General features: G+C 34.0%; 1 protein-coding gene across 4 annotated transcripts in view; it reads right to left on the bottom strand.

Annotated features, from left to right (window-relative positions):
* The window catches only part of Vps13b (vacuolar protein sorting 13 homolog B), a 515578-nt gene that overhangs the window by 361342 nt on the left and 128728 nt on the right, over positions 1-25508 (bottom strand). For all 4 annotated transcript variants that reach the window (XM_069991130.1, XM_069991132.1, XM_069991133.1 and 1 more), the window contains exons 18-19: positions 16577-16711; positions 15080-15253 (exon numbers count right to left, since the gene is read on the bottom strand). In XM_069991130.1, the coding sequence (XP_069847231.1) occupies positions 15080-15253; positions 16577-16711 (309 nt within the window). The remainder of the gene's footprint in view (positions 1-15079; positions 15254-16576; positions 16712-25508) is intronic.

The raw sequence follows: 25508 nt of genomic DNA, 5'->3' as shown, positions 1-25508 counted from the left end.
TACCAGCACAACTATGTGCACTACGGCAGTGTTTACCATAGTCAATATATGGAATTGACTCAGATGCCTCTCAGTAAATGAATGGATCAAGAACATGTGGTATATATACACAAGGGAATTTTACTTCATCAAAAAGAATGATATTGTACCATTTGTCAGGAAATAGAAAGACTTGGAAAAAATTACATTAAGTGATACATATCACTTTTGTAACATCATAAAAATAGTGCTGACCTATTATACGCCATGGCTCATATGTATTTCTACCTCACTGTAGAACAGAAAATTAATTTTAGGAGATAATCTTTAATTTTCATTACAAAAATATCTGTTCCTGTATAAAAATGTATTTGGCATTATTTTTTTATTTTTTTATTGTCAAGGTGATATACAGAGGGATTACAGTTACATAAGTAAGGTAAGTACATTTGTTGTCACACTTGTTAACTCTTCCCTCATTTCTCTCCTACCCTCTCAACCCCAAGTTATACAGATCATTTCCAACATATCACCTTGTGTTTATCACTGTTTCATTGGTTACGCCTTTGTCCTTTGTATCAAGCATTCTAAAGGCAATTTTTCAAATAAACAGAGATCACAACTTCACTAAATATTTTCTGTTTTGTACTGCAAGAGATAGTATACTAATAATAAAAGAAAAACTCTAACCATACTTCAAAAGGCAGAAGGCAGGCACACTGGAACACACCTGTAACCCCAGATATTCAGGAGGTAGAAAAAAGAGGTTAACAAGTTTGAAGCCAGATACAGCAATATTTGGGAGACATTAATTTTTTTAAAAAAAGTTTTGTAAACAAAAGAGAGCTAAGATTGTAGATCAAGTCATAGGATGTTTGCCTACAAGTGCCTGGCCCCAGGTTCAATCTCAACTACAAGAGTGTGAAGGCACAGACATTTTAGTTATAACTAGAAAACAAACTGGAGGGGAAAATTAAAGACATTTTAGCTATTAGTTGAAGTGAAACTGTTCATGAAAATTCAAAATTATGCTATCTTCAAATCTGTTATTTTGTTCAGGTATACCTACAAAACATCCTTAGAAACTGAGCTATAGATTGTGTGGCATTCAAGCACATATATTCTTTAAAAGTAAAACTTTAAAAATTAAAGGTAATGTAATGTAAGAATTGGTGCACAAGAATGCCTATTTGTGAAAAAATTGATCATACTGACATGAAAAATGTGGCTGAAAACAATTACTTTTGAAAGGAAACACTTATAATTGTATAATGCTAGCACAAAGTATCAAATACAATACTGACAACATATTGAATAGGAGATGATTTAAAATCTTTATCAAGAATTGGTAATAACAGAACATAATTTTCCTATGAATATAATACATGAATATATATGCATACATATAATTTATATGTGCATATAAAAGAATTCTTATGAAACTGAGATCATTAATGAGTATTTAAATACGGGGATTCTTGCAGACTAAACAAACACTTTACTGCAAAGCTATTCACCAGTTGTCAACATAGGTTTACACTGACATTTGTTTACACAAAAGTTCAATATTAACAATTTCCTAGACATAAAATACATTTATTGTTGGATTTCAAAGGATATTTTCTAAAATCTAATTTCTTTCATAATTTGTCTAACAATGGACAACAAAGATGCCTTATGATTAGCATAAACAACATGACAATCCTAACATCTGAAAATAAATACAAGTCAAAAATATAGCTTGAAACCGGGCGCTGGTGGCTCACGCCTGTAATCCTAGCTACTGAGGATGCTGAGATCTGAGGATCGTGGTTCAAAGCCAGCCCAGGCAGGAAAGTCCGTGAGACTCTTGTCTCCAATAAACCACTAGAAAACCGAAGTGGCGCTGTGGCTCAAGTGGTAGAGCGCTTGCCTTGAGCTGAAGAGCTGAGGGACAGCGCCCAAGCCCAGAGTTCAAGCCCCACAACCGACCAAAAAAAAAACATACATACATATATATATATATATATATATATATATATATATATATATGTATGTATGTATGTATGTATGTATGTATATGTTGGAAATATATATATAATCATATATATAGGATATATATATATATATATATATATATATATATATATATATATATATATATATATAGGATTAGTCCCTTAGTGTATAGTCTAGGAATTTGAGATTGTGAATGACCCCTTTTAAATTTTTTATAAATTCTGCTAAAGTGATTTATAGACACTGTGTTACCAACTCATACTCCTACCGAATTTAATCAAGTTGCTTATCTCATTATAAATTTCTCAGCTTTCAGTTTTATCTCTAATTCTAGCTACTCAGGAGGTAGAGGAAAGAGATTAGCCAGTTTGAAGCCAGCCACAGCAAAATTGGGAAGATACTACTTTTTTAAAAATCCCAAGTTTTAAAGTATTGGTCAATTTCACAACTAAAACAATTGTTCCTTAGGATTTTAATATAAATTTCTTTGACCACTTACAGGTTTTGTTTCTCATGTGTTTCTAATCATTGGAGTATCTACTTGTGTCTTCCGTGTCCATTTTCCTATGATGCATTTGTATTTTATTACCAAGTTATTATCTATAGTTGTGCTTTAACATTTCCAACTATATTCTTGATGATATTTCTTTCACGTTTGAAGGTAAATAAATGAGAATTTTATCTAATCAGAAGGGAGAAATTTTCATTTTACTATCTATACAAAGGCTTCTGATCATTTATGTCACACTTCATTTTTAATATTCACATGGAAAATATAGTAGAGTCAATCAACGGCTTAAATAAAAATGCATAATCAACAGAATGTTATTTCTGTGAAATGTGGAAACTCCTCTTTCATATGTGTGAAGATGAGAGAGTACCAAAAAAAAAAAAAAAGAGAGAGAGAGAGGGAGAGAGATGCAAAAGTTTTCTGTACAATCAAGATCCCTGCAGAGGAGTTAGAACAACTAAAAAAACAGATATGTTTTCATATCGGTCAAATGTGACTTTCATCCCTAGTGTTTATAAGAAAACTATTTCAAACTTTAGAGAAAATCACAAACCACATACAAAACCACAATATGAAAAACTAAAACTTACTTGGGTTTATATGACTTTCTAAAACAAATTTCTAAAATAAAAAATAAAAAGTAAATTAATAATGGTAGCATTTGAACCAAGTAAATGGATACTTAAATATTACATATTTTGTAATTTTGTTTATTTGTAGCTAATTTCTAACTGGTACATCCTTGAATAATAATTCACAATTTATTAATGAAACTAGTCTTTATTAGCTTTGAATATCAGTTTACTTTTAGTAAATAAATGGTAAAAGATGCCAAAATTTTGACCCTGTGCTATAAATGAGGGAAACAACTGGTTACCCAGAGGCTCATTGGATTTCTCCCTCTGGCTTTCATCCAGAATCCAAACTGTTCAAAGGAATAAGTAATTTCCTGTTGCTGTTGAAACTGCTCCTGACTCCTAGCATCATGAGTTAACCAAGGCATGTGAAGGATTCTCAAACTAGGTAAAAGATTTGATCCTCAGCTTAAAAACTCTGTACCCACAGGTTTACAAAGGTAACTTCAAAATAAAATTAAATTAGACAGATCAGCTGAGATACAGAAACAAGAAGCAAAAGAAAATACTTAGAGAAAAACGTTGTTATAAAAAAGCAATTCATATATGATACTATTTCAAAGCAAGTAATATAATTTACATTGTGCTTTCCTAGTTTACAATGTAGTTAAGGACATAGCATTAATCTTCACAACAATCAATTCTACTAATTCTACACTTTATTTTGAAAGATAGGAAACCAAAATGCAGAAAAGATGAGTTGTTCAAACTAATACAGTTTACAATGTATAAAAATAAAACAGAATATTTAAAAAAAAACAAAACTGATAAAGCCCCTTTATTTAGCAACCTCTCATTCACTCATTCTCCCATGGTTATTTACATATGTGTTCCTAATATGTAAGAAATTACAGTACAAACAGTTATACACCATTATATTTCTATACACAGAAAATGTACAATAAAGTATTTAATGGATAAGTAATGACTATACTAAAAAAACAAACAATAGAAATATGAGGAAAATATATATTAAACAGTAGTTACTAAATAAAGAAAAATTTGACAACTAAAACAGTAATTTTATTATCTAAAAAAGAATTTTAAGTGTGTATCTGTTTTATATATAGATAGATGTTAAAATATGTATGTTTGACATGAACATCAGTAAAGTCCCACTATTATTATTTTAGATAGAAATTTAAATTTAATTTATTGTCCTTTATATTATTGTGTTATTTGAAAGACAGTTATTAAAATTTTTCCAGAATTATAATCAAAATGTATATGGCAAGGATTTTGCAAAGACCCTTGATTGTATATATACTGACATTGAAATATATATTGTTAAGTAATTAGCAGGATAAAAACTTCAACTAAAAATGCAACATTCTCAATGAACTCTATCCAACAAATTATCATAATCCTTATGCTTAAATTTCACTTTGTTCATATATTCCCACAAATAGTTCATATGGTGAAAAGATTAGTAAATTTACTTTTTTGTATAACATCTTTAACATTTGCTCTTGTTTCTATGCTTGTGATTCAATGTAACATTTTGAAATCCCAAAGTTCTGAGAAAAACATAAATCCTTGTCTCACAGCTGCTGTTTGACTCTGAAAACACATGCATTTTCCTTTCAAGCATCTACCATCAAAACTCCCAAAGGGCTTGGGCTAGAGAACACCTGCATCTCTTCATTTAGTTCCAATAACAGAGCCCAAACTCCAAAATTACAAAAATAGATGCTCTGTTCAGCTGTAGTTACATCTTGCTCTTAATTCCCGTGAACAAAAATGCTAGAAGCATGAAATCATTCAGGCAAGCTCTGTCATCAAGAGGATAAGATTTTTTGCTCCAGAAGCCCAGTGGGAACATGATAGAAAACTGGCAACAATTACAGATAAAGTACATAGTAAAGTCCTCAGGGAGCCAAGAGGAAATGTAATAAGATAGATGGGTATAATTTTTACACATTTATCTCCAAACCACAAATGTGAATTGTCTTTAATTGCTACAATGAGTTCTGTCAAAAATACTAAAAACATAACTTCAAGGTAATTCACTTAATTCTACATTATGAAAACTTTCTTCTAAAAAAAATCATCCCCTATAACTTGAAACTTGCCATGTAAAATTCTGCCTCCATTCTTAAATCTCCTTAACAATTCATATTCTCAGGAGTAAACCAAATGATTTACTCCTCAATTTAACAAAATTTTCTGACTCTAAAACTATAATTATCACTTTCGATTAATGATTACCAAAAGTTTCCCATATTTGATTAGTAAAGGTAAGAATTTATGAAAAATCTAACAAAGTTTTTTTTTTAAAAAAAAACTAATCACACCAAAAGATACAAAGACTGGCTTAAAGTTTCATTACTTTTAAAGATTATTTTACCATGAATACTTATATTGTATTATTTTAGAATAATCACCTAATTTTACTTTTCTAATCTTAGGAAGAAAACGGTTTTCTAAGTTGTATATATTAAAAGAAAACAATGCCTCTAAGGTTGGTGGTGTATCTGTACAACACTAGAACTCAGGCAAGAATCTGCTTCTCCTCACTCCCCAAAATCTTGTCATTAGGCTTATACAGTAACTACAGTTCACTAGATACTTCAAAAGGTGTCTTCTTTATTAATGTGAGACCAAAATGAACTAGGTAAAATTCCACAGGAGCAGTTATAAGCCACTCCTTGTAGATCTATAAATGAATATCAGCAACAAATATGAAATTATCTCCACAATACTTCACGTAAAAAAAGACATATAATTGCCAAAACTGGGTACAAGTGGCTCATACCTGTAATCCTAACTACTCAGAAGGCTGCAACCTGAGGATTTTTCAGCCCAGGCAAGAAAATCCATGAGACTCTTTTCTCTAGTTAACTACCAAAAAAGGCCAGAAGTAAAGCTGTGGTTCAAATGGTAGAAGGCTACCTTTGCGTAAAAAAGGATCGGGGAAAGAAAGTATCCAGGGCCTACTTTAAGCCCCAAGACCAGCACCAAAAAATTAAAAACATGTAATCTTCAGTGGCAAACAACTAAGAACAAAGCAGGTAAAATTAAGTCCACCACATGAATCTAAGACATGTGCATAACATATAGTTTGTGTTATGCACAGTATTGTGTTAAGTTTTGGAGTACTATTTTATTTATTTTTTTTTGAATTTGTATTTTTGTACTATTTTAAAATAGACCTTTTTCAATCATGCAGTAGAAATAATCAATATGGCAATTAATCTGAATCATGAGAAATGACTTAAGTAATGCAATAATATTTAGACTGAGCTATTAAGTTATATGAAAAAAAAAAAACTATGGAATTGACAGAAGAGTAAGAAGGAGGAATTGAGCTTGTCCTGAAATCTTTAGCATTAAGAGAAAATGTAAGTAGCACCATTATTAAATATTATATCAAAAATTATTTTGTTATAATTATGCTATATTATTACCAGTAACACTACAAGTAATACTTAAGTAACAAATAATGCAGTTTACATTAGGTAAGAAAACTATGCTGGAAGTGGTGCTGTGACTCAAGTGGTAGAGTGCTCGCCTTGAGCTGAAGAGCCATGACCGGAAAAAATAAAAATAAAAAATAAATAAAAGAAAGAAAACTAGGGGATGGGAAGGTGGCTCAGTGGTAGAGCACTTGCCTTGCATGCATGAGGCCCTGGGTTCGATTCCTCTGTACCACATAAGCAAAAATAAAAAAGCCGGAAGTGGCACTGTGGCTCAAGTGGTAGAGCGCTAGCCTTGAGCTGAAGAGCTGAGAGTCAGCGCCTAGGCCCAGAGTTCAGGCCCCACAAATGGACCCAAAAAAAAAAAAAAGAAAAAAAGAAAACTATGCTGTTTATTTTTCAATGTCAGGCACCATTAAAATATCCTTAGGAAATGGCTAAGGAATGACCAAACCTGGAGTTTGGATCTCAAATGAAAGTAAAGTGATATCAATTTATGATTAGCTAGTAAAAGAAGTAGTATTAATTCAATCTTTCAAATATAAAGGAGAAGAGCAATAACATAACCTTAAAAATGACTGTTCGTCAACAAAAGACCTAGAATAGCCAAAACAATTCTAGGGGATAAAGACAATATGGGAGGGCTATCCATGCCGAACTTCAAACTCTACTACAGAGCTATAATAACAAAGACAGCATGGTACTGGCACAAAAACAGACCCGAAGACCAATGGAACAGAATAGAAGATCCAGAAATAAATCCACAGGCCTACAGCCAGCTGATATTCGACAAAGGAGCCAAAGACATACAATGGAAGAAACACAGCCTCTTCAACCGCTGGTGCTGGGAAAACTGGGCAGCCACATGCAGAAAACTAAAAGTGGACCCCAGCCTATCACCATGCACCAACATCAACTCAAAATGGATTAAAGACCTTAACATTAAACCTGAATCTCTGAAACTACTGCAGGACAGAGTAGGAGAGACACTTGAACTAATAGGCACAGGAAGAAACTTCCTGAACAGAGTCCCAGGGTCACAACAAGTTGGAGACTCGACAAATGGGACTACCTTAAAATAAAAAGCTTCTGCACAGATAAAGCTATCGCAACCAAGCTAGAAAGACAACCAACTAATTGGGAAAAAATATTTACCAGCAATATATCAGACAAGGGGTTAACATCCTGTATATACAGGGAACTCAAGAAACTAATCCCTCCCAAACCTAACAAACCAATTACTAAATGGGCAAGGGAACTAAAGAGGGACTTCTCAAATGAAGAAATAAAAATGGCAAAGAAACACATGAGGAAATGTTTATCATCCCTGGTGGTGAAGGAAATGCAAATAAAGACAACCCTGGGATACCACCTTACCCCAGTCAGAATGTCCCACATCCACAAATCAGCCAACGACAAATGCTGGAGGGGATGTGGAGAACGAGGAACGCTATTACACTGCTGGTGGGAATGTACACTCATACAACCACTTTGGAAAGCAGTCTGGAGAAAGCTAAAGATTGACCTCCCTTACGACCCAGTCATACCACTTCTAGGCATCTACCCTGAACAACAGGAACCAATATACAAGGACACGTGCACCTCCATGTTTATTGCAGCACTGTTCGCAATAGCTAGGATATGGAAACAACCTAGATGCCCCACCACAGATGAATGGATCCAAAAATCGTGGTATCTATACACAATGGAATATTATGCAGCCATTAGAAATGACAAAATAATGACATTTGCAGGGAAATGGATGGAGCTAGAAGGAATCATGTTGAGCGAGGTAAGCCAAGAACGAAGAGACAAACAGTACATGGTCTCCCTGATAAGTGGATGATAAATCCAAAATGTTAGGTGATATGACAAAACTAACAGGACTTAAGAAACAAAGAACTCCCACTCATCTGGTTGAACCACTACCAAATATCCCCATGCTGCTGATCACATATATGGTATATAACATGTGAGCACCGTTATATATTACAGACTGTGATAGACAATTTGCTCCAGGAAAGTTAGAATGAACTTGTGACTTTAAATGAGCATCATTATTCCACAATACTGTGAATTTCCGGAAATTAAGTAATCACTTAATCACAATCAAAAAAGAAAAAAAAAAGAACCTTGGGGAAGGGAGGGAGGGAGGGGATGGTAGGGGGAAAACAATGGAGGGGGTAACAATGTTCAAGAGGAAGTGTACTCATTGCCTCACTCATGTAACTGTAACCCTCTGTATGGTATCTTTACAATAAAAAATTTTTTTAAAAAATGACTGTTCGTTAAGGGCAGAAGGCTATTAAACAATATTACAGACCTTATAGAAAGTTTTCTCTCCACATATATAGAGGTCAAGAAAGATTATGGTTTTACTTGAAAAAATATGATCAAGTGTAAATGTCAGAAATTGAAGAAAATTGGGAAGTGCAGCTAACTGATTCAATTTGGTCAGGTTCATATACAGCTGAAATAAAATTTCATGTTGCTTATAAAACTAGACCAAAAACTTGAAGGCTAATAAATAAGATCTAATCATAATTAGAACTATTTAATAGAGGAAGAATATGGGACAGAGATTTTAAGACTGATCAAGAATAAACAGAGCAAGGATAGCTATGAGAAGAAAAAAATCATACGCAAAAGTAAAATGATGACTGAGGGGGGAAAAAAATCACCAGCACATCTAAAGCAAACAGAGGGAGCCATGTTAAAATAGATTCTTAATACTTAAAAATACAAATAATACTTTCCAAGTTCTTTTGATTCTAACTTGAATGTTCTCCTTGACTACTTTATATTCCTAATCAGATATACAAATTTAGTTATGTATTAATAGCATGACTGAAAAAGAACATTTTGACAAGCAGAACTTGTTATGCCAAGGACAAAATATAGCATAATAAGAAAAGCTAAAGTTTCTATTTAATAAAAAGAAATTGTTCAGAATCAATGCAAGAATACAAAATATATCATTCTGCATATACCAAAAACAAATAGATATATCAATTATAGTTAACAAGTTTGTCTATCTATAAAGGAAGTAGAGAAGCATTTATTTGATTTCTAATATCTATGTTAGTATCATTACATAGAATGCAAGTTGGTATACTGACTTCCCACAAGAACCCTCAACCCCTTCACTAAAATCAGAATCAGTCAAGTGCAGAATGCAGTCATGGGGGAAGGAGGGCAAATTGCAAGGGAGGTGCTAAGACTTCAAAGAGGAAGCAATGTCATGAAATCATGAAATGTAGCTGTTTAGACAGTGATTAACATAAACTAAGAAAGAAGATATTCACAAAGTTAAAGAACTTTTAAAGGCTGAAGGATGCTATGCCTTGCAACATGGATACTAAGGTTAAAAGACAAAATGCCAAAAAGCCTAGGATATGGAGTAATAGTATAATCTGAAAGCCCAAGTTTAGGTTCAAAGTCTGACTTGGTAGGCGTGGATAAGTCACTTAACTTTTAGCCTTTTTCTTCATCCACCATAAGACAAATAATATTTGTTTTCCTGAAAGTATTGTTTTATAAAAACTACTTTCTAAAAGTTACAATCACATCTAAAACTACTTTACAATGAGTTTCATTAATATCAATAATATTCCTTTTGGGTTTTTTTGGTCGGTCATGGGGCTTGAACTCTGGGCCTGGGTGCTGTCCTTCAGCTCTTCAGCTCAAGGCGAGCACTCTCCCACTTGAGCCACAGCACCACTTCCAGTTTCCTGGTGGTTTATTGGAGATAAGAGTCTCACCACAATTCTCAGATCTCAGCTTCCTGAGTAGCTAGGATTACAGGCGTGAGCCAATGGTACCCGGCTAGTAATATTCCTTTCTATCACATTAACTCCTATTTCCCATTATTATCCTGCCTATTCTCACATTCTGATATTAGAAAGTGATGCTACCTTACTGAGCTCCTCTTAAAACTCACTTCTTAGCTTACTTTTATATAACATCCAAAATACTTCAGGTTCTCAGCTTTAATGCTCTCTCCTTCAGTTGGAAGCATATACACCATAGCAGCTGTCTTCCACACATTATACCATGATCCTCTAAGCCAATTAGTATGATCATATTTCAAATTTATAAACCCATGGGAAAAGTTTATTAACAATGTCACCTAGACATCTGTTTCTGAGAATGACAAAATGGTTAACTTGTGCTCTCTTTAATTTTTCATCTCGAAGGAATTGAACTACCCAGAATGTTTGTTTTTAATATCAGAAAAGACTTCTTGTCTCATTTTCATTACATGTTCAAGCCTCAAAAAATGCAATCCTCACTCATTTTTTTCATTTGTTCACTAAATATTTACTTTCAGTGAGTTATTGGCCAATTATTGTTCTGAATAATGAAAATATAGCAAAAGAAAAAAATTGCAGCCCAAATAAAGAATAAAATTCAAATAGCAGGAAAAGAAAACAGCAAAATGAATCTAGAGTATATAATATAATAGACTGTGATAGAACTAAGAAAACCCAGTGAAAAGAAAATAATCAAGAAGTATGAGTTACTGTGTTTGTATGTGTAGTTGGGGGGGACTTAAGACACAGTAGCAAGAAAAATACTTGCTGAGAAACTGATATGATTCAGTAAAATCTCCAAAGACAGCTCACAGTTTGTAACTGTCTTTTATTTCTCTATACCATCTGTCATATACATACATACACATACCCAAACATATTTCATTAAAATCTGGTTACATGATCATACAATTAATAAAACATGTTAAAACTGGTTTATAAAAATATTTATGAAATCTCTAAACCATTATCATAAATATCTAAGCCATAAATGTGCATGGTAGTCCCAAAGCAGATAAAAACCTTAAATTTCAAAATGCTCTATAATAAAGTATGTGAACACACCTGAAGTAAAAACACATTATATTATAGGATTCAAACAATCAAAAGCAAAGTTTTCAAGGAACCAAATACATGATCACATTACAATTTTACATACAGATCTATCAACAACTCTAAACATGACATTAATGTTGAAGATTAGGTGAATTTCCTAAACAGCATGAAAAGTTGTAAAACTTTACCCTTTAAATATCATAGGTGTCACAGATAATATTTCCTATCCACCTTACTTTTAGAAAAGTTGAAAAGAAAATTAATGTGACCCTAGAAATAGATTCAACTTATGAACAGTAATATGAATATTAAAATAATAAATATTAAAATTATAAATATAGTTCACTCTTTAAGTATGTTTAGAGAAACATTAAAAGCTACAGAAGTCCAGCTGGAGAATATGTAACAGATTCAGATAAGATTAATACCTTCTTAGGTATCAGAACTGAAAATGGATGTCTGAATGCTGAAATGAATATCATAATAATCTCCTAATTTGAAAATAAAAACCTATCAAAAGTATTAATATGACTAGTTATATAAAAGAGGTTGTTAAACAGCATATTGAAGGAATTTGATTAAATAGTCATCAACAAAGCTATTTATTTGTGCCTCCCTGAAATAAAGGTATTGAAAAGAAAATGATCAAACCTGGTCCACTTTCTGTTCCAATAAATTTTAACTAGAATATCATCAAACACACACACACACACACACACACACACACACACACACACACACACACACACACACACACACAGAGTAGCTTTTTTTTTTTGGGGGGGGGGCTACAAGAGCAGAAGTAAACACATGAAACAAGACACCCTGGTCCACAAAGCCTAGATATTATCTATCTGCCTTTACTAAAGTATTTGTCAATCACTTCTTGAAAGACTGGCAAGAACCTCACCTGTAGGAACAGTTGTGGTTTGGATCTCAAATTCATCCTCATATCATTCTATCTTTAGGATTCCAAACCATTCTCATCAGACTAATGTATTTTTAATAATAATAAAATCAATACAATTCCTAAAATGAATTTATTTCTCATTTTTGTTGTATCAATGACACAAAGTAGTAAGTTTCATTGGTATTCCTTATCATGTTCTACTCTATTACTCTTCCTTAATACCTACTCTTCACTGTCCCGTTTTGCTTTCCACATCCCTAATCATCTCTTTTACTTTCATTTTTTCCTTCTTTGTTTTTTCTTACTAAATTCCATACATCAGATAAAACAAAGGACTTGTCAGAGATTGGCTTTGAATTCATTTAACATGATGATCTCCAGTGTTGTTTTCCTACAAATGACATAATTTTTTACTTCTTTATGGCTGAATAAACTAGTATAGGTACTTACATTGTTTTTATCTATCCACCCACTGATGGGCACCTAAGCCTAGACTAAATTCATAACTTAGTGACTGTGAATAGTGCTACAGTACACATGGCATGTAGTTATTTAATAACCTTTAAGAACATATGCAAGAGTATGGATCGATATGACAGTTCTGTTTGTTTGTTTGTATGGCTTATGTTGTTTGAGACAGGATCTTACTAGCCTGCAACGCTTCAGCCTATGCTGGCCTCTAACTTGCCATCCTCCTGCCTCAGCTTCCAGAGGAGAAGGTGTGAGCCAACATGTCATGCTAGTATTTCTATTTTTAAGTTTTTAGACAGCTCATAGAAGGTGGTACAATTTACATCACTACAACAGTGTGTAAGGGGCTCCCCCATCCTTGCCAATCTGGTTTTAGTCTTCTACATGAGAATATCCAGTGTAATCAGCACTACCTGCTAAAGATGCTGTCTTTTTTCTAATGTATGCTTTTGGTACCTTTGTCTTCTATTCCATTAGTTTACAAAGGTTTGTTTTTGTGCAGGTACCATGCTAATTTTGTTAGCATGTAACATTTTTTGAGGAATGTTCTCTTCAGAAGCATGATGTCAAGAAATCCTCAGACTAATTTCCCATTTTTAATGTGACTACCACTTAGGTAAAAATGGGAATACAGCAAAACTTTCAAAATGTGAGCTAGATGCTGGTGGTTCAGGCCTACTTCTAGCTACTCACAAGGTTAAGATACAATGATCACAAAAAGGCCTATCTCAAATATAACAAATAAAAAGCCAGGCTGGAGATATGGTTCAAGTGGCAGAGTAGCTACCAAGCAAGCAAGCCTACTGAGTGACAAGCCCTGAGTTCAAACCCTGGAATTGGCATTAAAAAAAAAAACTTCTTTATGTTCTTATATGTATTTACTTGTGCATTATTTTAATATTTACTTTAATTTAGTCTGCCTAATTAACACAAATCTTTTTGTTTCTACTTTGCACTTAGTAATACTAAACATAACTCCTATAAGTTATAACACTTAACTTACAATGATACTTTTATGCAGGTATTTCAAAATACTCACTGAAAAATAAACTATAGAGAAATCTTTTTTAGGAAATCCCTTTAAGAAATCTTATGTTGCTGTTTTATTACCTTCACTGACTGACAACCTACATTTTATTAATGATATATTGGCCAACTGAGCTCATAAGTGATACTCATCTACCTAACTTTTTTCCCTGATATCATCTTTCAACAAGCGAGGTATGGTTCTACTATTGTGGTAAATAAAATGAAACAATTTCTTTTTATGAAGCAAAGCAATAGTAGAAAAAATACAAACCTTAAAAATAGGATCTCAAATCTCTGTTTTTAACTTTTGCTTTTATTTTTATTGTTACTTCCACTGTTAAATCTTATCCTTTCTAAAAAAGTACAGAAAGCCTAAACATCTAATTTCAATATGACACACTGTGGGACACAGTCAAAGAGCTACTAAGTCAGGAAAATGTATGAAACATGACATGCGAAATTTCAGAATTCATCTGAACTTTATAAATATAAATCTCAGGCTAAATGCTACACAAATCTAAATCCCTTATATAAAAGCCATTATTATTTATAAAGACATTTAATTATTAAAGCTAACACAAAAATATTTTCTCTGAATTTTAGAAAAGCACAACTGTAGAGAATACCCAATCAACACAAATTGTTCTTCTTTCTTCTTAAAAAAAATTCCGATTTTAAAAGTAATTCTTGGAAAGAAAATGCAATAATTAGTATATGTCTAATATATGTCTAAATAGTATATGTCTAATGTTCTCAGATGAGCAGAAAAGCTCAAAATTTATATAAAATGATGCTAAGTGAAATGAACCCCAAGATATGGACACAAGAGGTCTTTCTTTGTTGTTGTTTTAAATGTACTATGCGATTTTTTTTGTTTCCTTTGTATGTTCTTCCCCCCTGTGGTATATCCCCTGTTCTCACTGTACTTGATTTTGGTACCCTGCGTTTTGTGTATATATGTATCTAATTTGAGGAGAAGAAGGGTAATAACAAAATGCTGAAACAAGAACACAAGATGACCCTTGCAACAATGATACTCACAAGACAACTTCAGGGGGGTGAATTGGCAGGGGAGAGTGAGGGAGGTGGGGGAAGGAAGGGGTAATAGGAGAAAAACAAAGAAGGGGGTAACAATGCTCAATAAGAAATGTACTCATTACCTTACTCATGTAACTGTAACCTCTATGTATAGCATCTTTACAAGAAAATAAAATTTTTTTAATAAAATAAAAATAAGGGAATAATGAAATGTTCAAACTTACCAGAACTGTGGCAGTAGTCCATATGTTGTGGAACTTGGATAGTGAAGGCTACCAAATCTGGAGCTAAAAGAGATTCTGGCTTTCTAGTCTCATTGAGCCACTTGGTACTATGAAGGTCTTTAGTGTCAGAGGGACCTTGAAGCAAAGGAACCAACTTCTCTTTTCCACTGTCTCCTGAGTAAAAATAGTTATTGAATGAAACAAAAATAAAAACTCTTCAGTAAAATGTAAGAATATCCTGGTGACACTTGATCTTAAAACATACGAATACAAAAACATTTCAATTAAATTTCTGAATTTTAAGGATACATTTAGTTGATAATTTGTAACTCTGACTGGTAAAACTACTTTTAAAATGTTCCTAATTTTGTTGTTGTAATTGTTATTGTTTTTCAGGGTACTGGCTTGCACTTAGTAGACAGGCACTCTAAAAATGAGCCATGACTCTGCTCTGTTTTACATAGACTTTAAAGTTTCACTTTTTTGCCTGGCACATTCAGGTACATGACCCACCGATTTTACTGTTCATAATATAGATGGGATGATTATACACCCAGCTATCAGTTGAAAAGTGGGTCTCTTCTGTGTGCTGAGTCTAGCTGAGAACAGAATCCTGAACCTAATTTACCAAAAAGCTAGGATTACAAGCCATGAGCCACCAGTGGCCCAGTCCATTGTTAATTCTTAAAATTATGTTTCAACTTTTGCTAATAAATGTAGGCTCGGTTCAATTTCTTTTATAATGGACTGTAATCCTAGCTGAGGGTCTGAGATCTGAGGACTGCAGTTCAAATCCAGCGGTGAGCATGAAAAAATCCATGAGACTCTTATCTCCAATTAAACACCAAAAAGTCAAAACTGGAGCTATGGCTCAAGTAGCAGAGCACTAGCCTTGAATAAGAAAGGTTAAGGGCAGTGTTCAGACTCTGAATTTAAGCTCTAGGACTAGCACTAAAAACATATATACAAATTTATATATATATATATATATATATATATATATATATATAAACACTCACTTTTTAAAAATTAAATGCAATAATTACAATTATAATCTTATCTTGAAATTTAGTCTGTACTGGAAATATTACAAATAATTTAAGGAAACCATTATAAAATACCAGTCAGTAAAGCAAAGTCAATTATAACTCTGAAAACATCCAGATTTTATTTAATCCTGCAATACTAATATTTTAATATTTAAATGTCACATATAACTCCGAATTTCCCAAAAAGTATCAGAAAAAATGTTATTTTTCCCCTTTGTAAGTATTCTTAAAGCTGCAAGGTTTGTTTCTTAAATAAAATTAATTTGTTAAAGTCAAGAAGTATCATCCTGGCACTATTAAAAAAATTTTAAGGCAAATTAAAAAAAATTAAAACCTCTGATTCATAGGAACAATGAGTAAATTCTTGTTTCAGTAACGCTCCTTGTAAAATGCAAGGCCAATTCTCCTATACAGGCAATAAAGTTTTACACGATCCAGCTGCACATACCTGGGGCTTTGGCACAAATTTTTATTGATCCCATGGTCCCAGAGGCACATTTGACCAATGATGTGCTGCAGTACTTCAATTCAAGATTCTGGATTGAGCCCTCAAGAGTTGGCAGGGGATTCTTAGATTTCACACCTAATAAAAGAAAACTGCAAATGTACTAGCCGATTGAATTTAAATAATTTTTATACTCCTTCACCAAGGCATTTAAACTTAATTATACTTTAATTATCTACCTCAGATGTTCTTATGGTATTTGTGTTAAGTTTCAGAGTTCAGTGTTTAAAAGGTGAAAGGATATAATTTTAAAATAAATGGGCTGAACTCTCATAACTATACTTATGCAGTCAGCTCTTCATTAATCAAGTTCAAGAAAAGAAAGCAAATGTACAAATATTTACCTTAAAAACAGAAGATTTTTAAATCATATTTGACTTTATAATTTTCTTTTTGAAGCATTATTTATTTTGGTGGAGATATTTATAGAGAAAGCTACCAGAGTAATAAAATGTATTGGTCACATGGAGTAAAGAGATATAAAATAACAAGGTTCTTAACTAAAAGCACATCTTATAAGCAAAAGAAACTAAAGGAATTTTATAAATTAACCAATTTCATCACATAACAAAAAAGGTAAATATTAATATATCTATTGCATACTACTTGGTAAAGGATAAAGGTAACAATTACCATAGAAATGGTTGATTTGAAAACTTGATCTGAAGGGTAAAGGCAGAGAAGCCTAAAGAACATTGTTCTGACAGTACTGGGGATTAATCATAACCATTAACATTATTATTATCATCATCATCATCATCATCATCATCATCATCATCTAATCAACATTAACTGAAAACTTACTATGTGTTATGCCTATAAAAATCACTCCATTCTCACAAAGGCCTCTAATATAGACATTATTATCTAAAAACATCTGTTGTGTATTAAGGCACTAGGTTTGTAGAAATTTATTAGAACACAAATAGAATACTAAAGTATCCTCAAGTCCAACAGTAACAACTAGTAGTATCTAAACATATGCAATAAAACATACAGAAACATACAGGCAAATATCTAAGGAGCTGAAAATAAAATGGTTGCTCTAAAAAACAGTGTTGGTTACAGGAAGGGTTACCCCTTTTGTTATAAGCTGTTCAAAATCGTAATTTACTAAAAACAAAGCAAAAGGTTATCCAGAACCATCTAGTAGCCAAAACCCATGAGAGTGTGTTAGTTTCTTGCAAAACATACTCTTGCCATATAATCTTCCAATTGTAGTATTTACCCAATTTAGTATTTACCCAAAGGAGTTAGAATTTAAACCCACACAAAACCCTACACACCAATATTTATAGCAGATTTATTCATAATTGCATGAGGCCCTGGGTACTATACCTAAAAAGGCAAGGAAGAAAGAGAGCGAGGGATCAAAACAGGCTATAGACTATAGGATTCTAAGTATATAACCTTCTAGAAAAAGTGAAGTATGAATACAATAAAAAGATTAGTAACTACCAGAGATTGGGAGCACTGAAGTCACAAATATTCAGAGCAGAGAGGATTTTTAGAGCTGTGAATACACTGTATGGGCCTGTAACCGTTAAGTATACACATTGTGCAAACCCACAGGATGCACAACACTATGAGTGAACCTAACATAACTATGGACTTGCATGATTATGTGCCAATGTCAGTTCATCAGTAAAACAAATGGAGAAGTTGGTATTGGGGGAGGCCATTATATGTGGGATGAGTCAGGGAAGGGAAAATGAGAAATCTTTGTACCTTCTTTTCAATTGTACTGTGACCAAAACTGTTCTTTTCAAACTGTCTTTTAAAAATGTAAACTAGTAATAACAACAACCTGCTCTTTTCCAAGCTTATTTACTTAAATTTGATCAGTCAACTCTATTATGATTCCATGTATAAAAAGGTGAACATATCTTGGGGTTCATTTCACTTAGCATCATCTTGTATGGACATAAGAGGTCTTTCTTTGTTGTTTTTAATGTACTATGTGATTTTTTTTGTTTCCTTCCCCCATTGTATATCACCTGTTGTCACTGTACTTGATTTTGGTACCCTGCATCTTGTCTATATATTTGTCTAATTTGGAGAGGGGAAGGGAAATAACAAAACGCTAAAACATGGACATAGGATGACCTGTTGCAACAATGATACCCACAAGACAGTATATTGGAAATGAACTTTACAATTTCGGGGGTGGGGAGAGGAGTGATGAAAGTGGGGGAGGGAAGGGCTAATGGGAGAACAACAAGGGAAGAGGTAACAATGCTCAACAAGGAATGTACTTGTTGCCTTACTCGTGTAACTGTAACCCCCCTCTGTACAGCATCTATACAAAAAATAATTTTTTAAAAGGTGAACACTTAGCTAGGCACTGGTGATTCACACCTATAATCCTAGCTACTCGGGAGGCTGAGATCTGAGGATCACAGTTCAAGCCAGCGTGCGCAAGAAAGTCTGTGAGACTCTTATTTCCAACAAACCACCAGAAAACAGGAAGTGGTGCTGTGGCTCAAGTGGTAGAGCCTTTGCCTTGAGCTGAAGAGCAGAGGAACAGCGCCCAGGACCAGAGTTCAAGCACCACAACACACACACACACACACACACACACACACACACACACACACACACACACCTTCAAGCACCACAACACACACACACACACACACACACACACACACACACACACACACACACACACACACACTTGTTAGCATATAGATGTAGCATGTCATTTACAACTCCTCCCTTCTGGTCCCCACCTCCTCTTGGTGATTAAAAGCCAAGTTCAGTGATTACACTGGCCATAGTAAACCATGCCAATGTACATATTAAGTGCCTGTTTTGCTCTCTGCTTTTGTTTTTCTTTCTTCTTACTACTCCTTCCTTTTCCTCCTTTCTTCTTTTTCCCTTCCCTCTTCATCTTCCTCTTCATCATCCTGTTCTTCAATTTTATTTTTTAGAACTAGTGCTATAAGTTTCCTATGTAAAAAGAGGTTATAAATGAATATTATCCTCCCTAAGATTCCATCCATGATAAATGAGGGAGCCACAGGATATGCAATGACATTGAACATATTGTGATACTGTATAGTAAACACTCTATTTCAGTTTTCTCATCTGCAAAATAAGTGTAAGTCACTAGCTGCCTTAAGAGTAATCACGAGGGGCTGGGAAGGTGGCTCAGTGGTAGAGCATTTGCCTTGCATGCATGAGGCCCTGGGTTCGATTCCTGAGCACCACATAAGCAAAAAGAAAAAAGCCGGAAGTGGTGCTGTGGCTCAAGTGGTAGAGCGCTAGCCTTGAGCTGAAGAGCTGAGGGCCAGCGCCCAGGCCCAGAGTTCAGGCCCCACGATCGGACCAAAAAAAACAAAAAGAGTAATCATGAAAGCTGGGTGCAGGTGGCTCACGCCTGTAATCCTAGCTACTCAGGAGGCTGAGATCTGAGGATCACGGTTCAAAGCCAGCCTGGGCAGGAAAGACCATGAGACTCCTATCTCCAATAAACCACTAGAAAACCAGAAATGGCGCTGTAGCTCAAGTGGTAGAGCGCTCGCCTTGAGCTGAAGAGCTGAGGGACAGCGCCCAGGCCCCATGACCAAAAAAAAAAAAAAAAAAAGAGTAATCACGAGCATTGACTGAAATGATAAGTGGACAGTGGCTAGTAGTGCATTTGGCATAAAAGCACTCAATAAATTTTACATACTATATTAAATTACTATTAATACAAACAAAGAAAACTTGAATTGGGGAAACTCAGTTCACATATGTGAAGAAGGAGTAATGAGAAACTGAAGTATAGTTTATTGACAGTGATTACACAGTCCTGGGTTCAATCCTCAGCACCACAAAGTAATAAGGTAGTTTATTGTGAGATACATGAACCAGTAGACCTTTATTCTAATATAAACTCTACCATCAAGAGCTGCATAATCTAGGATTTTAAAACTATGTGGTTCAGTTTTCTCACCTTAAATAAGTGAGGAATTAGATTTCGTGATGATTAAGATTATTTTCACTTCTAAAAGACATTGGTTATTAGCATCAGTGAGTGGGGGAAATAAAGCACTGTATCACAGAAAATAAAAAACAAAAGTAGATTTTTTGGATGAATTGTTGAAGTCGATTGGCCAAAATTTTGTTGAGAAGTTTTGCATCAATGTTCATCAAAGAAATGGGTCTATAGTTTTCTTTCTTTGATGAGTCCCTGCCTGGTTTTGGGATGAGGGTTATGATGGCTTCATAGAATGTGTTCGGTAGTGAGCTTTCTCTTTCAATTTCATTGAAGAGTTGGAGGAGTATTGGTGTGAGCTCTGCTTTGAAGGCCTTGTAAAATTCCGCTGTAAAACCATCTGGTCCTGGACTTTTCTTAGCTGGGAGGTCTCTTATTGCTGTTTCTATTTCAATGCTTGATATGGGCCTGTTAAGCTGGTTTAACTCATCTTGGTTTAGTTTTGGCATGTCAATATTTGCTAGGAAAAAGTCCATTTCTGTCAAGTTCTCAAACTTATTAGCATAAAGTTTTGAGAAGTATTCCCTTATAATGTTCGGAACCTTACTTCATTGTTGGTGGGAATGTAAACTTGTTCAACCACTTTGGAAAGCAGTATGGAGGTTCCTCAAAAGACTTCACATAGATCTCCCCTATGATCCAGCAATCCCACTTTTGGGCATTTACCCAAATGTTTACAAACAAGACCACACTAAAGCTACCAGCACAACTATGTTTATTGCAGCATTATTTACCATAGCTAAGATATGGAACCAACCCAGATGCCCCTCAGTAGATGAATGGATCAAGAAAATGTGGTATATATACACAATGGAATTCTATGCCTCCATCAGAAAGAATGACATTTCCCCATTTGTTAGGAAATGGAAAGGTTTGGAAAAAATTATATTAAGTGAAGTAAGCCAGGCCCAAAGAAGCATAGGTCCCATGGTTTCCCTTATTTGCAATATCTAGTATAGGTATGAGTCAAGCGGAAAAGGCCAGATAATGTGATGTTAGGAAAATGAAACCTTAAATATGTATTTTAATGTTTTCGTTTCTTTCATGCATGTGTTTCTAATGCATTTATAAGATTATTTCTTTGTTGCTTTGTATGTCCCTCCCCCATAGTGTAACCCCCGCTTTCACTATATTTGATGTTAGTATAACATGTGGAGGAGATGGGGACAAACAAGTCGTTTAAGGATTCAGGTGGACCTGTTGCAACAATGAGAAGTACAAAATGTCATGTCAAAACCAGCTTTACAATTTCGGTGTGGGGGGGGAGGGGGGTATAATTGGGTGGGGGGAGGGGGGTAAAATTGGGTGGGGGGAGGGGGGAGGCGGGGAAGGGAAGTGAAGGGTAAACAAAGGAGGAGGCTGCAATGCTTGGTAAGAAATGTATGCATTATCCTGCCCATGTAATTGTTGCCCCTCTGTACAGTATGTTCTCAAATAAAATAAAATACAATTAAAAAAAAAAAAAAAAAAAAAAAAGTAGAGTTTCAGATACAAATACTGTCATAAACTCCCAGTACTTTATTGTGAAGTAAAATTACAGTAAATAATAGCAGTAATTATGCTTTTTCAATATACACTAGAAAAATCTGGACTTGGGAAAATCAGTTCATGATGAGAGATGAGATAATATTACAAAGGAACAACTATGAATTTATTTACCAACTAATACTGCAAAAAAATTACAAAACAAATATCTCCACCTAACCTCGAGAACTCTAACACCAGGTACACAATAATTGCTGTTTATAATACCAAATATAAAGTAACAGAGGTTTATATTTTCCCTATATATGAAAGTTTTGGGTTGAAATGGTAATGCCTAAGGGCTAGTTATGATAACTTAGTAATAACCCCTTTTTATAAAGTAACAGAGGTTTATATTTTCCCTATATATAAAAGTGTTGGGGTTGAAATGGTAATGCCTAAGGGCTAGTTATGATAATTTAGTAATAACCCCTTATGTAACCTTCAAAAGTATACTACACAAGATGAGATATGAAAATAAAAATCCCAGATAAAAAGCCAAAAGGCCTACCTCTTGGATGAGGTAATTTTATAGCACTAAAGAAAAGGAAATAGAAGAAACTAAAGTTCTTAGTAAAACCACTGGTTTAAATATGTTTAAAAGGAATACTATGCAAAAGTTCTATTAAATTATACTCTATATTTGAACAGTTAATAGGGGGATGTAGACACATTTTTAAAAAACTATGTACATATTTTTAAAAAATCAGAACTCCTATGCAGGGTCTGTCTACAGAACATGTGAAATGTGACAAAGATCTTTTTAATTATCTTAACATAGAGAACAATGCTAAATGACTACCTGAAACAGTAAGAGAAATAATAATCATGGACAAAACTATCTCTGAGATTAGCAAAACATAATGTGTGCTAATGTGTTTAGAAAGAGTTGATAAAGGGCACATAAGAATAAAAATAAGTATAACATTAACTCACTTGACATAGGACAAGATCATTCTTCTTTCTAAATCCTGTTCTGCCAGTGGCATTCTGAATTCTACCACAAAGTACAACAGTTAGTCTACAAGTCTGGTTGTCCAACCATTATGAAAACTAGATGCCAGTAAGTTATTATTTTACTGTAAGAACTCTCATCGCATACAACTAGAATTCAATCTTGCCTCATCCACCACTGCTTTCCAATTCACATCAGTGATAAAAGCCTACTACCACAAATAACTCTAGACTATCTCTCAATATCTAGGGCAATCAGTTACCTTGGCTCAGTTTATCATCATGATCTGTAGAGCATCAGCTTTCAGAAAGAAATTTGCTTCTAAACTAGACTTTCAAAAACTAACTGATACAAATTTTATCTCTCTTGACTCATGGTTACCTACTAATAACTACACTGAATTTGACCCACATCTTCCATTCCTTTGCTCACTCATTCATTCAATAATTATTTATATTCTGGATTACAGGACTAGTAAAAAAGAGGTTTTGTTTGTTTTTCCTTTTTAAACTAACAGTAAAAAGAACAAAGACAATTAATATTTCATCTACTTTTAATCTTAGGAAAAACACTTCCTGCTTTTCAAAAACACCTACAAATTTCCATATCCTGACAATGTCGCCACTTGATATATTCATCTAGTCATCTTCCTTCAGATCCCTCCTTGTTATGTACACAAGTTGTCTCTCTCTCTCCCTGTCTGTCTCTCTGTTTCTGTCTCTCTTTGTCTCTGTCTCTCTGTCTGTCTGTCTGTCTCTGTCTCTGTCTGTCTGTCTCTCTCTCTCTCTCTCTCTCTCACACACACACACACACACACACACACACCAAGTTCTTAGTTCCTCTGTTCTATTTATAGCCCTATAGGTATGATAAAAATAAAAACAAACACACTACAACAAAAATAAGACAACACTCTTAAAATTTACAAACCACCTAGAAAATGTTCCAGGAATATTTACAAATTAATTGGGGTTTTTGTTCTTTCAAATGGTCAAAAAGATAAAGTTGAAATAATTTTACAGTGATTACTTGCATGTTCAGCCAAGTGCATGAAGCTCGTGCTTATAACCCTAGTCACCCAGGAGACTTAGACTGGAAGATCAAGGTTCAAAGCCAGCCCATACAGACAAATTTGAGAGATTCTAATCTCTAATTAACCAGCAAAGGCCAAAAATACAGATGTGGCTCAAGTGGTAGAGTGCTAGCCATGAGTGAAAAACTCCAGAGAGCTCATTGGACCCCGAGTTCAAGGCACAGAAAACACACACACACACACACACACACACACACACACACACACACACACACACACACACACACACACACACACACACACACACACACACACACACACACACACACACACACACACACTTCACTTATTTGACATACTATTAACAATAACAAAACTTAGCTATAAACTCAAAATTCTATCACCATCAGTCCTTTTGAAACTGAAAAATAATTTATCAAAGAAACCTACAAGAATCCATTATGTCTCAAACAGCTCCTGTAGTCTCACTGTGTTCTTGTATGTCTTGCTGAAGATAAGGTCAGAGCTCCTGACAATTACCACTAGCTCACTGGAATTGTAACAGGAGTTAAAATATATTTCTCTGCTATCTGTCTAGGTGGAAAAATTACTGAATTGCTCAGTTATGAAAACAGAGCCAATATGCTAGTAAAAACCTTATTTCCCAAAAATAATCACTGCAAATTCTTTCTCAGCTTTTCGGCAGTTTGATGAACCTAAGCTGTCAGAAGTCCAAAAAACAGTCAGAGTCATAAATGTAGACATAAAGAGAACATCTGGCCCAGTTCTCTACTATTTTAGCGCTTTGACTTGCTAGCATAATTTCACTTCCTACAACTGTAAGACCAACTAGATAGCAAGTTGTTTTTTGGACTTCCAGTTTGCCAAGCCTTAGTAACAAAATTTAAGCCTTAACATTTCAAATACAGAAGCTTGGAAATAGATGATTCAAAATAATTTCAGTTATAATTTATTTTTCTTTTTTGCTCAGCTCTACTTCTGAAATTCATCTTACTTAGAACTCTAGGTTGATCTATCTTATTTGATTATTTAATTTTTAATGACAAGTTATATAAACTAAAGAGTGATGTTTCATTACATGTATAAATTGTAGATTTGTTGCATCAAGCTAATTATGTATCATTTCAAATATTTATCATTCCTTTTTTGTAATTTATTTATTGGTATTGTAGAGATGATGTGTAGAGGTGTAACAGTTACATAAGTCAGGTAAAGAGTACACTTATTGTTTTAACAATGTCACCCCTTCCTTCACTTTCTCCCAGTTTTTCTCTCCTGTCCCCCACCTACAAGTTGTATAGTTCATTTTCAACTTAGTGTCTAACGAATACCACTGCTACATTTGTTCACTGTTTGTCCC

This window comes from Dipodomys merriami, unplaced genomic scaffold (assembly GCF_024711535.1).
Source record: "Dipodomys merriami isolate MVZ:Mamm:240054 unplaced genomic scaffold, mDipMer1.0.p SCAF_4, whole genome shotgun sequence".
Classification (NCBI taxonomy): Eukaryota; Metazoa; Chordata; class Mammalia; order Rodentia; family Heteromyidae; genus Dipodomys; species Dipodomys merriami.
Note: the sequence above shows the minus strand (reverse complement) of the source record. Positions and strands in the feature narration are given on the sequence as shown.